The sequence below is a fragment of the Sebastes fasciatus genome, chromosome 22 (assembly GCF_043250625.1).
Source record: "Sebastes fasciatus isolate fSebFas1 chromosome 22, fSebFas1.pri, whole genome shotgun sequence".
NCBI lineage: Eukaryota > Metazoa > Chordata > Actinopteri > Perciformes > Sebastidae > Sebastes > Sebastes fasciatus.
In genome coordinates, this window is record NC_133816.1 from 20,288,495 (window position 1) to 20,307,249 (window position 18,755).

The 18,755-nt window shown below is 38.4% G+C and overlaps 1 protein-coding gene and 1 long non-coding RNA gene across 3 annotated transcripts in view; one reads left to right on the top strand and one right to left on the bottom strand.

Moving 5' to 3' along the window:
• Window positions 1–18,755, bottom strand: part of LOC141760925 (uncharacterized) — a 35,040-nt gene that overhangs the window by 14,094 nt on the left and 2,191 nt on the right. The window lies entirely within an intron of this gene.
• On the top strand, window positions 3,023–4,341 carry LOC141760902 (protein S100-P-like). The gene is made up of 2 exons (XM_074624007.1): window positions 3,023–3,247; window positions 4,113–4,341. Exons 1-2 carry the CDS (start codon window positions 3,110–3,112, stop codon window positions 4,248–4,250), a joined length of 276 nt encoding a protein of 91 aa, XP_074480108.1. The 5' UTR covers window positions 3,023–3,109; the 3' UTR covers window positions 4,251–4,341.

Genomic DNA, 18,755 nt, shown 5'->3' on the forward strand with positions numbered 1-18,755 from the left:
GCTGGTTCGCTGCACTATAGGTCAATGACAGGAAGTGGAAACAGCGCCTGTTTCCCCCCCCCCCCCGCTGGCCTTGTTGTGTGCATTTCATCACACAACCTGCTTCTAAAATGATAAATACTGAGTCGCTGACTCTTACTGTAAATGCATTTTGCCGAGACAATGATTTACTATCTTTACATCTCTCGATACTCATCACTCTGTATTTCAGGTTAGCTATGTGTTCATTTTCTAAAATTTCCCCGAGACCGTGTTGGTAAAACACGTGGATGTATTAAGAGAACTGGATACAGCGTTGGAGGCAGGGCCCCGTTCATTACTATGAAAGTTGTTCAGTGGCGCATGAAGCCAAAATGGCTCGACTTCCGTCTGGAAAAGTACCCGGATCTTCCGGCGACTTCCGCATCCATTGCAAGGCCTATTTAAGGAGGTTGGGACAGGGGAGGACACGGGTCTTGAGGCTGGAGCGAGGGCTGGGAGGTGGAGTTAGCAAGCCGTGACGACAGCTTGACGGCTGTGACCCCGTGACCGAGCCATGTGACTGAGCGGACGCTACTGCGCCTGCTCCATGGGCCCAATGGTTGCGGAAGATCCGGGTACTTTTACAGTTGGAAGTCGAGCCATTTTGGCTTCGTGCTCCACTGAGCAACTCTCATAGGAATGAACGGCGCCCGGCCTCCAACGCTGGTATCCAGTTCTCTTAATACAACCATGCTCCCAGCCCTCGCTCCAGCCTCGGTCTGGGTCTCATTCACGTGAACGGAGGAAGGGAAATAACTCTGGAGTCAGCTATTAGTGCATTTTACAACTTTTAGGACCTAATGATTTAAATAAGGGCTATTCAAGTGTTCATACTGGGAAGTTGATTCACCTAAAAAAATGATCCGCTGAGTTACAGACATCTATTTCCCAATGTAAGTCTACGGGAAAAAGTGTTTTTTGGGCCCAATGGCATCCCGTGACGGACACTGAAGTTGTAGTACCGCCGTTTGGCCACTATGATAAATTGGCATCAACAACCGGTGCTCTAAATTCACGAGAGGGTTATTTATTGATGCATTTTATGTCGTAGAACAAACCGTTAAAATCTCTTCAGCTTGTGTTAACCACAGACCTGATTTCAGGCAACTAAAAACCCATTAAACTTCCAGATGAGGGAACAGGAAGTGCTAAAATGCCAACTCATTCCTGTAGCACACCGTACTGGATAATAGTAGCCTATAACCTTGGGGACACATGCCAGTGATTTTGGTGTCACATTTCTTCAACAAAAATTGTGCTTATGACTAATACGTTAATAAATACTAGCCTAATGGGCGCCCAATAGATTGAGGTTTGTAGATACAGAGGCACTTTACCCAGTGAGTCACATTCAGACTGATAAAGAGTGTTAAAGGCAACAGAAAGGCACTCCTTCACTCATGGGAACAAACTAAACTAACACCACCTCTTACCTGCATATGCCCCCATAGCCTACAGTACCCTGCAGAAGGTGTTAACCACCACACGATGTGACTGTGTAGCTTTCTCATGCTTTGCTTCTTTCGCTTGCAAACATTCACGCTTGTACATACAAATTCATTACATCAAACGGATACACAGTTATACTATTACAGTAATACACTGCTTTTAGTATCATGATCTATCAGCCGTCTGAGAACCACAATAGACCCGTTTTTGTCTTTTGTCTAGCAGGTCAACAGTAGATGTCACATAGAAGTGGTGTACATCATCTGAAAGCTGAGAACCTGAAGATTAATTTAAGATGCTGCTCGGGTTAAACAGAAATAAACATGAATTAATTCATTGATAAAATAAATTGTCAAAGTGAATAAGAGCTTAGAACATTATGATAGAAGTATATGATGGTCATCCCCATGCTCTATTATGTGTCATAAGTTGTTGCAGCAATGTTTGGGTTGATACCATTTGTTACACAGATTTGGTGCTAAATTTAACCATTTTTTACCACTCAAGAATTGATAAAAAATTATCAATAATCCCTCCAAAATACCACATTAAGAAACCAAGACCTTGAGGAACACCGTAGAAAAAGCCATGCTGTGATTTTGGATCAAAAACTTGCAAGACTTGCATTTTTCGGCGATTGGATTGGTGAGCACTTCTGTTGTGTAAACTGCTCAGAAACCCCCTTATTGTCAATCTAGCTAGGAAAGCCATCCATTCTCTGAATGCTCTAGGTCTCTAGTTTGTGGCTGTAAAGTTTCATGAGGCTGTGATTATCCTGTTATCCCATTTTCATTCACATATCTTGAGGTCAGAGGTCAAGGGAACCCTTTGAAACGGCCATGAAAGTTTTTCCTCGTCAAAATTTTGCCTAAATTTCCTTCCAGACAAGCTAACCTGACATGGTTGGTACCAATGGATTCCTTAGGTTTTCTAGTTTCATATGATATCTGTAGCTTCACTAGCTCTAAAACTGAATCTGCTGCACCCTCTGAAAGACAGTAAAGGAATACTCAGAATCGGAGTGGCAAAATGAGGGGCTTTTTTTCTTTCTCATTGATCTATCGCAGCTGGTGCTTGGTCGTGACCAGATGAATGCTTCTGTACGGTATATGTTCTGTAAGAGAGCAGCTGTTTCCAGGAAACTGTTTGCACTTGTCCACCTTTACACAGCAGCACAGACAACCACCAACCACAGAGACCCTGGGTTTAAACGTGTTTCCGTGTCATCTACAGCAGCGATGACAACCAACCAACCAGCACACGGTTTATACATCGCATGATAAAATAATGACGATTTACTTTGTTCTCATATCAAACAAATCGTAGAATCTATTGTGGCTTAGTTTATGAAGAGACCCCACCTTGAATCAACAAAAATGACTAAAGCCCTGTCTCCATATGTGAGGTAATGTGTACACTGGGCGTTGTAGGACTGCGGTTGTGTTTACACAGTTGGAGCCTACGCCTATATGAAACACTTAAGGCGGTATTTACCTGACGTTTCGAAACCCAAACCCAATTTTTCCCAAAGGTATAAAAAGAGTTCCCCACCCCTCCAGTCCCGACATATCTACTCCTCTGTCGATCGCTGTTCCATTTTTTCCTCTTTACCGTATCAACCGCCTCTTAAACAGCAACCATGACGCAGCTAGAGACAGCCATGGCCATCCTGATGAAGACCTTTGATACCTACGCTGCTGGCGAGGGCAAGAAGGACACCCTAAGCAACGCTGAGGCGAAGACTTTGCTGGAGAAGGAGTTGCCTGCACTGCTCAAGGTACCGTATAACCCCGAGACCTGATTCAATGAGGATCATACTTTCAATATTTATCCACTTAACTTAGTATATGCTGTATAGTACGAGCTCAGTGCTAAGTTTAAAGTTAAATTTTAATAAGTCAACACGAGGGCTGTCAATCGATTGAAATATTTTCTAAGCCATTGATTTTATCTGTTCAAAATGTACCTTAAAGAGAGATATGTCAAGTATTTAATGCTCTTATCTACATGGGCGTGGACAAATATGCTGCTTTATGGGTCAAGGGACCCCTTTGGAAATGGCCTCGCCAAAATTTTGCGTAAGTTTGGAGCGTTATTTAACCTCCTTCAAGACAAGCTAGTATAACATGATTGGTACCAATGGATTCTTCAGGTTTTCTAGTTTCTAGCTTTAAAACTGAGCACGCTACAACCTAAAAATTGCATTAATGCGCTTAAGAAATTAGTGGCGTTAAAATGAATTTGCATCAACGAGTTATTATTAACTGTGACAGCCCTAGTTAATATGTTTAATAAGAAATTATGCTCTAAGCCTAGAAATGTTCGTGACCAACAGTTGGGGGTGGTTAAAAAAGAATTCGAACAATAAAACATGACAGATTAATGAACTATTTCCAGCCACAACTTTGAAAATTATGATATTTTGCAGCTGCCCAGTTTTAGTTGTTTTGTTGAGGTGGATTTTACCAATTTAAAGATTCCCTCAACGTTAATTTATTGCCATTTCTGCACCCAAAGACCAACCGTTGCGCTTGAATAACACTCTCTTGGCTGGAAAAAGGAGACTGACATTTTTCCCTCTTGCATAGTATAACGTAGTATTTTAACTACATTCAACGATGTTGTTTTGTTGGTCCGTGCAGGGAGCAAAGAACCAAGGCGAGGTGGACAAGCTGCTGAAAGGTCTGGACTTTAACGGAGACTCTGAGGTCGACTTCAGTGAATTCGTGGTGCTGGTAGCGGCTCTCACCTGCGCTTGTCACAACCGTTGTTCCAAGTGAGCAGAGCGACCGCACCCTCGGGTGGGGCTACATGCAATCCCTGTAATGACTGTATCCTGTAACAACTGAATAAAATGATTATTTACCTGTGCATGGCGTGTTTGCATGTATTGTGTGACCAAAATGAAAATACAAGCAATAAGAAGATACTAGATAGACCAGTATTGCTATTGGAAATGGCAAGAGTAAGAAAACTATGATAACAAAGCAAATTGTGAAATTGAATAAGTAAAGGATAATGTACAGCGAGTACAATTAATTAATTATTTAAAATAATTGTAAAAATGTATAAAGGTTTAGAACATTATGATAGAAGTATATGATGGTCATCCTCATGCTTTATTATGTCTTATAAGTTGTTGCAGCAATTTTTTTGGGTTGATACCATTTGTTACTCAGATTTGATGCTAAATTTAACAATCTTTTATCACTCGAGAATGAATAAAAATGATCAATAATCCCTCCAAAATACCACATTAAGACACCAAGACCTTGAGGAACACCATAGAAAAAGCCAAGCTGTGATTTGGGATCAAAAACTTTTGACATTTTTTAAGATTTCTGCAAGAATTTTTCGGCGATTGGATGGCGAGCACTTTCTGTTGTGTAAACTGCTCAGAAGCCCCCTTATTGTCAATCTAGCTAGGAAAGCCATCCATCCTCTGAATGCTCTAGGTCTCTAGTTTGTGGCTGTAACGTTTCATGAGGCTGTGATTATCCTAGAGGTCACCACAGGTCATTTTATACAGTGAGGTCAAGTTTTAAAAAAAATGGTCTCACTACAATGAAATTGCTACTATGGGGACTAACATCATCACACATGAATACAGTTGGGCTCATTGGATCCACAAGAGTCTCATCTTTACAGTGATACCCAATTTATGTAATTCAAAGACTGTTTAGGGACCCCAGTATGCAGAAATATTAACATACACCATTTTAGAATAGGAGAAAATAACACATTTATACTGCATGTGATTATCATAAAGTGGGCATGTCTGTAAAGGGGAGACTCGTGGGTACCCATAGGACCCATTTTCATTCACATATCTGGAGGTCAGAGGTCAAGGGACCCCTTTGAAAATGGCCATGTCAGTTTTTCCTCGCCAAAATTTAGCCTAACTTTGGAGCGTTTCGTTTTCTAGTTTCATACGATATCTGTAGCTTCACTCTATCCCCTAAAACTAGACTGTAATTTACTTTTGCACTCACAGTGGTTATAGAGAAAATGTATATTTGTATGGTGGAAGAAGAACATAATGAACGGTGACCTTTCATGTGGGAGATGGTGTGCAACAGGAAATGTTTTTTCAAAGCGCTGCAGCAGGTGGTCAAATAGCCTCAATCATGTTAGAACGATCACCAGACTTCCTGTCTAACTAGAATACACGTACACAGTGTGAAATAGCCTAGAGGTGAAAATCTCCCTTTACCTAAAGGATTAGACAACGTGTGTGTTATTGGTTGTTAAAATACTACCAGCCTTGTTATGATGAAACCATTTCCAGCTTAAAACAGATGAAATAGTGTCGACAGAAGGGTTTCCACACACAGCTAGCTCACTGTAATCATCATCCAGCGATCTCAAGCGAGTGGTCAGATCAGTGGCTTTGTATCTGATGTAAAGTACGCCGTTGCTTCACAAGCAGCGTCTTGTAGACATCATAGCGGTCGCACGCACTTGTATTTCTGACTCATAGGGACTAAAAGTTGACACAAAAACAACAACAGGATCTCTATAAAGGCCAAAAGTCTAGAGGAGACATTTGGGGATTATGCAACTGTTGCTTTGTGTTTACACATGACTGTAGCCTGAGGCAGTGGTGGGATGTAACTGAGTACATTTACTCAAGTACTGCACCTAAAGGTTATATATATATAGGATTCAGAGCATTAACCCTCTGAGACCCACAATAGACCCGTTTTTGTCTTCTTTAGCGGGGTACAGGAGGTCTTTAGGGGGAGATAGCAAGTCAGATTAATTTAATTTGTGTGTCAAGTTCTTCTAGTCATAAATCAGAAATAAACATGAATTAATTAATAAATAAATTACCATAAATAAGTAGATGTACATCATCTGAAAGCTGAGAACCTGAAGATTAATTTAAGATGCTGCTCGGGTTAAACAGAAATAAACATGAATTAATTCATTGATAAAATAAATTGTAAAAGTGTATAAGGGTTTAGAACATTATGATAGAAGTATATGATGGTCATCCCCATGCTCTATTATGTCTCATAAGTTGTTGCAGCAATTTTTGGGTTGATACCATTTGTTACACAGATTTGGTGCTAAATTTAACAATTTTTTTCACACAAGAATTGATAAAAAATGATCAATAATCCCTCCAAAATACCACATTAAGACACCAAGACCTTGAGGAACACCACAGAAAAAGCCATGCTGTGATTTGGGATCAAAAACTTTTAAGATTTCTGCAAGAAATGCATTTTTTGGCGATTAGATGGCGAGCACTTCTGTTGTGTAAACTGCTCAGAAACCCCCTTATTGTCAATCTAGCTAGGAATACGTCCATCCTCTGAATGCTCTAGGTCTCTAGTTTGTGGCTGCAAAGTTTCATGAGGCTGTGATTCTCTTATTATCCCATTTTCATTCACATATCTTGAGGTCAGAGGTCAAGGGACCCCTTTGAAAATGGCCATGAAAGTTTTTTCTCACCAAAATTTAGCCTAAATTCGGAGCATTATTTAACCTCCTTCCAGACAAGCTAGCATGTCATGGTTGGTAGCAATGGATTCATTAGGTTTTTCTAGTTTCATATGATATCTGTAGCTTCACTAGCTCTAAAACGGAATCTGCTCCACTCTCTGAAAGACAGTAAATTCGCATCTCAGAGGGTTAAATGCATCTTGCAGTAATATATTGGAGATGCAAAATGAGGGGCTTTTTTTCCCCAAATGATCCATTATCCCTCCAAAATACCACATTAAGACACCAAGATCTTTTTGTCCTTTTTAATTATTATAATTATTTTGAGGTTTGTACTATTGGTTTGGACAAAACAAGCATTTCTTAATATTATCTGAATTTTTACAAATGAAGTAATCAATCATTTAAAGGTACCATATCAAGCTCATTTTCAGGTTCATACTTGTATTTTGTGTTTCTAATAGAACATGTTTACATGCTGTAATGTTAAAAAAAAACTTTATTTTCCTCATACTGTCGGCCTGAATATACCTGTATTTACCCTCTGTCTGAAACGCTCCGTTTTAGCTCATTTCGACGGAATTGCGACGAAATTGCAACAGAATTGCGTTGCTAGGCAACAGCTTGGGTCCATGTGTACTTCCTGTCAGATGATGACATCACATACACTGCAACCAGGAAATAAACTGGGACACATTTAGAATGTTTACGTTTAAATCTGTGTAAAGTGTCTAAATATTGTATATTTGTGACATCACAAATGGACAGAAATCCTGACAGCTTGTTTCAAATGCAGAGTTTCTGAATACGGGCTGTGTGTATTTCCCTGTGGATTGAGTGGTTCGATACTTCACAGTATTTATATAGGATTTAAGCCTGTGCTTTATAATAAAAAAAAACATGAAAATCTCACTTTTTTATAATATGGGACCTTTAATGGAGAAACTAATCAGCAGATTAATCCATAATGAAAATAATCATTATTAGCAGCAACCAACTACAACAGTTGCTTTTACATGAATGCACGAGTAAGAATAATCTAATTACATAACATGTAATAGTATAATACCCTAGTAAAGGATCTGAGTGCTTCCTCCACCCCTGGTCTGATGTAATCCCCTCTCTGTTGTGTCTCTAGGTCAGGTCAGCCCTCTATTAGCCCACCAGGGAGCACTGGCCAAGTGACACACTTTCTCTCCAGCTTTGTGTAATTACACAACCTGCCTGTGCTGCCCTCTGGTGGCACATTAATACTCCCCATTAAGGGCACTTGTACAAGAACAAGTGCAAGAGGTATCTTTAGTACCATTAACTATACTGCCATCCTGAAGTCTGTATCTGGATTCGCCTGTTCTATAGTTGACTGTGCAGGTCTGTGTGAGCGAGGCTTCCTCACCGGGCTGTTTGTGGAACGTGGCTGATCTGTAATCGGCTTGCAAGGTCATTAAGCTCAGACTCTCCTCTCTCCATTTCCTCTCTCCCTCTCTCTCTTTCTCTCTCTCTCTCTCTGTCCGGGCGCATTATAAAGGCTTATGGGGATTAGGTATCCAGAGTGGAGGAGGATGTAGCTCTGGAGTCAGGAGGTTCAGGTGGGAAGAAGAAGTGTTGGTGGGATATTATATTTGGTGACACTTCGTTTTTAAAAATTTCCTGGTAATTAGGTGATAATTTGCAAGTATTTTAAATTTCTTTGGAATTTCTGCCAAATTATCCTAATATATTTACCTAAAATAATTATCAAAAATAACTTTATTATAAACATTATTAAATAATTATATTCCGCTATTTCCCAATAGTTGGTAATATATTTAAAGGGGACATATCGTGCTCATCCTCAGGTTCATGTTTGGTTTAGGCAACAAAACTACAACTTATTTAGGTTTATTAAAAAAAACTACGACTTCTTTAGGTTTAGGCAACAAAACTATAACTTCTTTAGGTTTATTAAAAAAAACTACAACTTCTTTAGGTTTAGGCAACAAAACTATAACTTCTTTAGGTTTATTAAAAAAAACTACAACTTCTTTAGGTTTAGGCAACAAAACTAACTTCTTTAGGTTTAGGCAACAAAACTACAACTTCTTTAGGTTTAGGCAACAAAACTACGACTTCTTTAGGTTTAGGAACCAAAACTACAACTTCTTTAGGTTTAGGCAACAAAACTACAACTTCTTTAGGTTTAGGCAACAAAACTACGACTTCTTTAGGTTTAGGAACCAAAACTACAACTTCTTTAGGTTTAGGTAATAAAACTACAACTTCTTTAGGTTTAGGCAACAAAAACTACAACTTCTTTAGGTTTTGGCAACAAAACTACAAATTCTTTAGGTTTAGGCAACAAAACTACGACTTCTTTAGGTTTATGCAAAAAAAAACAGTTACGTATAGGGGGAAACATTATGTTTTGGGTTAAAATAACTATGAGAGGTCGCTGTCGTATTCTTTTATACCTTCTTTCGGTGATCTACTATGTGAATAGATGATCAAACCTTCTAGTGGGTGTAGTAGGCCCCTATTGACCCACATCTATGAGGCTTATGGCGACTGATAACGCCTATTTAATAGCCTGACAAAAGTTTAATCGGCTGGGAGGACACAGAGGCACATGATTTCTTTTTCAGATTACCGCTCTCATGCACTACTGTCAGGATATAGTGACTGTTTTATAAAAATAACTTTTTGCTCCAATTCTACCCACTAAATCACTAAATAAAAGAGTCTTCCCATTAGCCTTCAATCTCAAACCGTGTGTCAGTGCGTGACATTAGTGGTTAGAGGTTTACACCGCACAAACACTTAGCCGGGTCCACGTGAGGAGGTATGAAGCAGTTATGAATACCTCATTCTGTGTTAAAACCACACATCTCTGGTCATATGAGCTGCCGCGGTGTCTAGCTCATCTCGTGGGCTGACTTTCAGAAACACCATTTAAACACACTGCGGCTCTTTGTCTCTAAACTTTGACTGAGTGCGCTTTCTTGTTCCGGTCCGCACTGAGGGTCCGCGGTTCGTCTTCGACAGGCTACTTGATACATGACTGTCTGACTCATGGGTTGTTTGAATATTGATGATGTCAACTTGTAGTGTTGTGTCATCAATGGAGAGGTAGGTGGCGACCAAAACCAGAGCTAAAGTGAAAGTGAATAGTGGACTTACATTCATTTTGTAAGGCTTGTTTCTGCTGCTCCCAAGTGGCTAAAAAAAGCCATTAATACAGGTTTAACTGTACATTCACATATATGTGAAGCCGACCATTAATCTTTGTTGATTTCCTTTGATAAATCAGTTTAATTAAATGTGGATTGTGCAAAAAGAGCTCAATAATACCAAAGGTGGTTGACTTTTTGTAGAATAAAACCACAGACTGTAAATAAGAAGTGGATGTAGTCACCGTGACGTCTCACAGTGGTTTGTGGATTGCTGATTTGAAGCCTCTAGTTTGGCATTTAGGATCATCATGCCATCTTGGTTTTTGGCCGATCGTGCAGAGATAAATAAGTAAATACATAAATAAATACATACATTTAAAAATAAATATAAAATAAATAAAACATAAATGCAAAAATAAATAAATGCATTAAAAAGTTAATAGAAATAAATACACAAATAAAAAAGAGAAAGAGAATTAGTACAAAGATAAATAAAAGCAAATTAAAACAGAAATATCAATTTATGTCACATTTTATCAATTAATTGCTACATTTATTTTGAATACTATTTTTGCTACATTTAATGACATATTTATTTTTTATTGAGTTATTTATTTATTTTTTATTTTGGCAGGTTCTGTCCTCCATACCAAACTCCATCATCAGTTGGACATTGGTGTAGTTTTATAAAGATGAATAAGCCTGGAATTAAATATAAAAATACATTTAAAAATGTATAAAAAAATAAATACATAAATAAATAAAAGGGAAAACAGAAGAGTATATCAATAGAGAATTAATACAAAGATAAGTAAATAAAGAAGCAAATTAAAACCAAAATATCAATTTATGTCACATTTTATCAATTAATTAATGGCTACATTTATTTTGAATATTATTTTTGCATTTAATGAAACATTTATTTTTTTATTTATCGAGTCATTTATTTTTTATTTTGGTAGATTACATCTTCCATACCAAACTTCATCATCGGTTGGATGTTGGTGTAGTTTTATAACAGACAAATAGGCCGGAAAATAAATATAAAAATAAATATATAAATAAATAAAAGGGAAAATTAAACAGAAAAGTAAATGAATAGAGAATTATTACAAAAATAAATAAATAAAGAAGCAAATTAAAACAGAAATATCAATTTATGTCAAATTTCCTCCATCCCAAACTACCAAACTCATCAGGTGGGCGTTAGTGTACCTTTAAAACAGACGGGTTGGCCTGAAACTCTGTTGAATGGCCCTTTAAATTACAGCAGTTGAAACCATGTGAGACGTCTCTTAACATCAGAAATAGTTGCTGAGTGAGTCTTTCTATTTATGCGTGACTGGAATGACTTATGTGTTGATTTTGCATTGCAAAGGAGGAGACTATGCAAGGTTCATTTGCCAAACAAAGGCTATGTTAATGAGCACGTCATTTACCATTTTCCTTTAAAACCTGTCTCCCAAGAACGGCCTGTTGTGTGTCTGTGTTGGGTGGAGGTTTGTGTACCAGCTGATAAACAATTGCCAGGGCTTATACAACGCCGCCTCCCATACCACACATTCCTTTCAAATTAGTGTCACAGAGGCCATTTCTGTCTGTCTCTGTCAAACAGGATGCTGGTATCTGTCTGCTTTCAAGTCCCGTCTCCCGCTGATGAATTCTGACTCCTGAACGCAGCACCAGGCAGATGGATGACTTCTAACAACAATATGTGTGACTTCCTGATAAGATTCCTTGTGTTGTCTTTATCAACATGACAAAGAAACAGCCTTCATTCATACCAGACAGTGTCGGCACTGTCACCTTTGACCTACACACATGATAAACAGGCTTATGGTGCTCCTTGTTAGATATGTCGAGGAGCCGTTAAAAAAATGAGTAAATTATTGCAGCGTCACAGAAGAGCATGTGACACTACTGGAGCTGATCCGTTGATTTTCACAGCTGAGCGTTGACTTGAAACCAGAATAGACCCGGAGATTTAATGGTAAATAATTCAGTTTAATGATTAAGTTTAGCTCTTCAGTTTAGTAGTCATAAAGACAGACAGAAGCGTGCATCTACTCATGGATGAGAGGCTCTGTGGATTATCTTGAGTAATATATATATACAGACGTAGGCAAAGTTGTTGGTACCCTTCCGTTAAAGAGAGAAAAACCCACAATGGTCACTGAAATAACTTGAAACTGACAAAAGTAATAATAAATAAAAATTTACTGAAAATTAACTGATGAAAATCAGACATTGTTTTTGAATTATGGTTCAACAGAATCATTTAAAAAACAAACTAATGAAACTGACCTGGACAAAAAATGATGGTACCCCTAGAAAAGATGTAAAATAATGTGACCATAGGGACATATTAAACTAAGGTGTGTCCTGTAGGTGTGTCCTGTAATTAGCATCACAGGTATCTTCAAACTTGTAATCAGTCAGTCTGCCTATTTAAAGGGTGAAAAGTAGTCACTGTGCTGTTTGGCATCATGGTGTGTACCACACTGAACATGGACCACAGAAAGCTAAGGAGAGAGTTGTCTCAGGAGATCAGAAAGAACATTATAGACCTTCATGTTAAAGGTAAAGGCTATAAGACCATCTCCAAGCAGCCTGATGTTCCTGTGACTACAGCTGCTCATATTATTCAGAAGTTTAAGGTCCATGGGACTGTAGCCAACCTCCCTGGACGTGGCCGCAAGGGGAAAATTGATGACATATTGAAGAGACGGATAATACGAATGGTAACCAAAGAGCCCAGAACAACTTCCAAAGAGATTAGAGGTGAACTCCAAGGTCAAGGTACATCAGTGTCAGATCGCACCATCCGTCACTGTTTGAGCCAAAGTGGACTTAATGGAAGACGACTGAGGAGGACACCAAATCATAAAAAAGCAAGACTGGAATTTTCCAAAATGCATATTGACAAGCCACAAAGCTTCTGGGAGAATGTCCTTTGGACAGATGAGACAAAACTGGAGCTTTTTGGCAAGTCACATCAGCTCTATGTTCACAGACGAAGAGATGAAGCATCCAAAGAAAAGAACACTGTACCTAATGTGAAACATGGAGGAGGCTCGGTTATGTTATGGGGCTGCTTTGTTGCATCTGGCACAGGGTGTCTTGAATCTGTGCAGGGTACAATGAAATCTCAAGACTATCAAGGCATTCTGGAGCGAAATGTGCTGCCCAGTGTCAGAAAGCTTGGTCTCAGTTGCAGGTCATGGGTCCTTCAACAGGATAATGACCCAAAACACAGCTAAAAACACCCAAGAATGGCTAAGAACAAAACATTGGACTATTCTGAAGTGGCCTTCTATGAGCCCGGATCTAAATCCTATTGAACATCTGTGGAAGGAGCTGAAACATGCAGTCTGGAGAAGGCACCCTTCAAACCTGAGACAGCTGGAGCAGTTTGCTCACGAGGAGTGGGCCAACATACCTGTCGACAGGTGCAGAAGTCTCATTGAGAGTTACAGAAATCGCTTGATTGCAGTGATTGCCTCAAAAGGTTGTGCAACAAAATATTAAGTTAAGGGTACCATCATTTTTGTCTAGGCCAGTTTCATTAGTTTGTTTTTTTAAATGATTCTACTGAACCATAATTCAAAAACAATATCTGATTTTCATTAGTTAATTTTCAGTGAATTTTTATTTATTATTACTTTTGTCAGTTTCAAGTTATTTCAGTGACCATTGTTGGTTTTTCTTTCTTTAACGGAAGGGTACCAACGATTTTGCCTACGTCTGTATATTCAAATCTATTTTTTGGCGCTTTGAGCATCATAAGCCGAGCTCCATCTAGTTCCATTATATTGGAGAGAAGGCAAACAACTCTACGGCCGATATCTCTCCAACACTCGGCACACTCACACCAAAACTATCTAGATTGATAAATAACACTAAGAGGTAAGAGGAAAATATCTAGTTTTGATTTTGGAGTGAACTGTTCCTTTAACTGAGTCCGTGGCTCTCAGCTCCAACCCCATTGGTTCCTGCTGAAGATGTAGCCTATAAATCTTTAAAAACTGGTCACAAATATGAGGTTTCATTATTAAAAGAGGCTCAGCAATCTCTTAAAACAGCTGGGCATTGTAGTTTATAGCAAACGTTACTCAAACAGGAGGAAATAATGCATTTATTGGGAACTACTTTCAGCTGCGGATCAATACACATTTGTAGCTCATTGATGTGTTTTTTAATAGTTTAGTAGTAGGATACAGCCATTGTTGATTTTGAAATAAACTGTGCCTTTGAAACAAGGATTTCTGTAATTTTGTGATGTCACAAATCTACAATATATATATAGACCACTTCAAAGTTTTAAATGTTAAACTTCAAAATGTTTCCAAGTTTATTTCCTGTTGCATGTGAATGACATCAGCCGAAAGGAAGTAAACATGGACCCATGCTGTTGCATAGCAACGAAATTCTGTTGAGATTCTGTTGAAATTAGCTAAAACGGAGCTTTTCAGACATGCAAACGTATAAATACAGGCATATTCAGGCAGACAGTATGTTTTTTTGAACATTACAGCATGTAAACATGTTCTAGTAGAAATACAAAATACAAGTATGAACCTGAAAATGAACATAATATGGGACCTTTAACTTTAGATTAGTTTCAGCTCCTTTAAATCTCCTTTAAACGCTTTGTTTGTATGTTAAGCAGGCTCTGATCAAAAGACATGCAGAGAAAAAGAAACAATCAGTAATCATTCATTGCTGCAGGCGCGCCGACAGCAGACAGGTTCACAGTGGGCTGTGAGGCCATGCTATTTGCATTGAGAGCACATTCATGCCTGTGCTGTGCTGATAACAGGCTCTCTGTGGATAGACTGTGACCGCATGACGTAATCCACGTTTTTCCTGCTTTTACAGCCACTCGCCTGTGACGTAAGTAAAACTAGCAATGTTTGTGCACTGTCCTGATGCAAACAGGCTCGCTCTCTGTCTTATCCTCTCTTATTCAATCACTCACACTCACACAGTGAAACACATGACAAGGAGACTGTGTCCTTCTGGTATCGTTGGCAGCCCTAGAAAAGTCCTTCAGCACAGACACATTTACACATTGTCAGACCTCGACCTTACAAAACCCATTTTCATTCACATATCTTGAGATCAGAGGTCAAGGGGGCCCTTTGAAAATGGACATGACAGTTTTTTCCTCGCCAAATGTACCGTAAGTTTGCAGCGTTATGTACAGTAGCCTGTTTCGTGACAAGCTATATGGTTGGTACCAATGGATTCCTTAGTTTCATATACGCTACAACCCCCGAAAGACCAATTGCGTTAAAGAAATCAGTGGCGTTAAAACAAATTAGCGTTAACGCGTTGTTATCGCGTTAACTTTGACAGCCCTAGTGATTACAGGAAGAAACCAACGACCCTATAGCCATCAGACTGATTGATCAGTATCGACTGACCTGCTGATCGATCTCTCTGCTGCTGGAGCAATAATTGAGTCACGGGGCAAATCAGCCTCTTTAGATAATGTGCTAATAGAGTTCCTCTGAGCAAAGATATAGAAGATCCACACATGTTTACCAGTGAAGATGACCTTTTACACGAGTGCAGCCGGCGGACAAAGAATGTGTCAGGCTGCAAACAGTCACCTACTGCAGAATGAACTCAGTGACCTACTGTAGAAGTATGTGCTACTGCTGCTGCTGCTTCTGCTGCTGGGACAAACTGTTCTGCTGGTTATTCATGTCACAGAAAGATGGGAAATATCTAATTAGCATTGCCAAGAGCACAAAGGGGTGAAAGAGATCCTGCTGATCAGAATTGCAAAGGAATGCATCAAAATCAACTGGATCAACTCTTATATTTAACATTACATAAAATTCACCCCCTACTAAACACATGTTTTAAAGGTCCCATAGTGAGATTTTCATGTCTTTTATATTATAAAGCAGGTTTAAATGCGATATATAAATACTGTTAAACTATCAAAACGCTCAATATACGGAGAAATACACACAGCCCGTATTCAGAAATTGCACGTTTGAAACAAGCCGTTAGGATTTCTGTCCATTTATGATGTCACAAATATACAATATTTAGACCATTACACGGTTTTAAACGTAAACATTCTAAATGTGTCCCAGTTTATTTCCTGTTGCAGTGTATGCAAATAACATCAGCTGACAGGAAGTAAACATGGACCCAAACTGTTGCCTAGCAACGCAATTCCGTTAAAATGCGCTAAAACGGAGCGTTTCAGACAGGAGGGTAAATACAGGTATATTCAAACAGACTGTATGAGGAAAATAACGTTTTTTTGAACGTTACAGCATGTAAACATGTTCTAGTAGAAACACAAAATACAAGTATGAACCTGAAAATGAGCACGATATGGGACCTTTAATATTTTATATTACATTATTAGCCTCTGTGGCTTTTAGACGCAGACAGTAACGTTAATATTGCCGTTGCGTTGCAGCGGTGTTCTCACGACTTAACCACTTGAAGCATGTTGTGTTCACAACTTCCAATGTTGTAAACACAAGTTCACGAGTTTCATTTGCACCATTGGACCCGAACTGGTTGCACTAGCTGTTTCTCAGCTATGTTCACACTTACTTACTTAAGCTAGCCTAGCCGAGTCATAAATGTTGACTAAGTGTGGAGATTAGCGGGTTTCATCACACAAACTACTTTTTATGTAAAGGTTAGTTGTTAAAAATATATTTACGACAACTAATTGTCAGGTGTAACTGTTGTCTGCTCTGAGGTTGTCAAAATTAGATTTGCACATGTATAACTCAAACACATGTTTTAATATTTTGTCTCTTGATAAAAGTTTGCAGTCTGGTTTTCTCTGCAAGACGCAGCATGACTGCAGTAACGAGTAATTAAAGAGGAGGGGAAGTAGATTGTCAGCATTGCAGATAAAATACATATTTATTATGTTCAGAAGATGTTGATGTGCAAGTTTGCTTTCAGTATCTTTGTGAATTGCCTGAGGTGATGGCATACTGGCTGACAGACTGGCTGAGTGCCCGTGGAAGCGTTGTGCAACTGCAAAGCACAGGAAACAAAAAATCACTCAGTCACTGCTACATGCATGTTTGCAATCAGGCTTGCAGACAGAGTCCAGACAGACAGCCGACTGCGGTAAACAGCTTTGGAGACAAGAAAGAGGAACCAGTCATATGGCTTTATTCGGGGCGGAATTTATTTCTTCCTCAAAGATCCCGATTGGTCAATTTGAATAATGCCTCGAGCTGCGATTGGTCTCTTCATAGGCACGTATTTAAATTCAGTAAAAGGATTAGTGTCGCAAGAAGTGTGTCAACTTAATAGGAATTGTTTAGCTGTCATAATCATAATGAATCCTGACTGTCTAATGATGATGAATAACTTTCATGAGCTCACTCAAAAGATCATCTGTATAACGTGATTAACTTTTATTGTCTGAAACAAACTTAAATGGAGGTGATGAAAAATGCATTTGAATTGAATAAATTATCAGCATAGATGCAATTATTTCCAAAATTCCCAGCATATTTCTATAACAAAATATTCTGCTTCAATCCATATTTGTTGGTGTTTAGCGTTTCAAAAACAACATTCTCTCAGCTTTTCTTAGATACAAGTAAGGGGGCTTCAACATTTTCCTATAACTCCAATGTTGTAGACTCCAAAAGTCAACATTTATTGAAAAAAGATAGATGTAATCATTTCCAAAATTCACAACATATTTTTATAACAAAATATTTTGCTTCAATCCATATTTGTTGGCGTTTAGCCTTTCAAAAACAACATTTTCTCAACTTTTCTTTGATACAAGTAAGGGGGGGGGGGGGGCTTCAAGGAAAATAGGTTGGGAACCACTACACTATCTGACCTGAGACTTAATCAAAGCGTGGTTTATGTAAACTGGAAAGATCTTAAATACCTTCGATTACAAATGATCAAATGACGTTTGGTTAAAAAAGTAATGTTTGTAAATTAAAACTTGTAATGGCCTATAAATTACTATGACATTTAGGCATCACTAAATCAAAATGGGTTGCACCACATGAACTAGTTCTTATCTAGAGAATAGTTACTAAATATTAATTTAAACACAGTAATTGCCAGGTATAAGTGTTGCGACGGACAAAGCTAATGATTTAATTTTGATGTAATTAAACCGCATCTTTTTTTTTCACGAAAATAATACAACATACCTCAAAACACAGAATGTTATGCTAATAATGTTAGACTGAATGACCATATAATGTCACCTAGGTTAGCATAATTTGATATTTCCTCCCATTCTAAACTGCATGATTGTTCCCACATATTTCTCCATGTATGCAAACACCAACAATATCTAAACCTACAAAAGGATTAGCAGTTAAATTTAATATATATTTGGAAGTTGTGCTACAGCTGACGTTACGTTACCAGCTACATTTTAATGGTGCAACCAGCTTTAGAAAATCATGAAACAAGCTAATAGTTTCGATGAATTTTGCAAGGAATTTACCCACAGTAGGAACAAATTTACGAATAGCTGGTAAGACACAATCCTGGAACTTTGGATTAAATTGCATTATGTTTTTCTTAGTATTATCTCACGCATTCAGGCTGACGTTAATTGGCCCTTGAGGGCAAAAACAAGGTTATGTCAGGACATGGTGACAATGTAAACAAGTCGGTGTGTGCAGAATACCACATGTCTATTTATCTAGA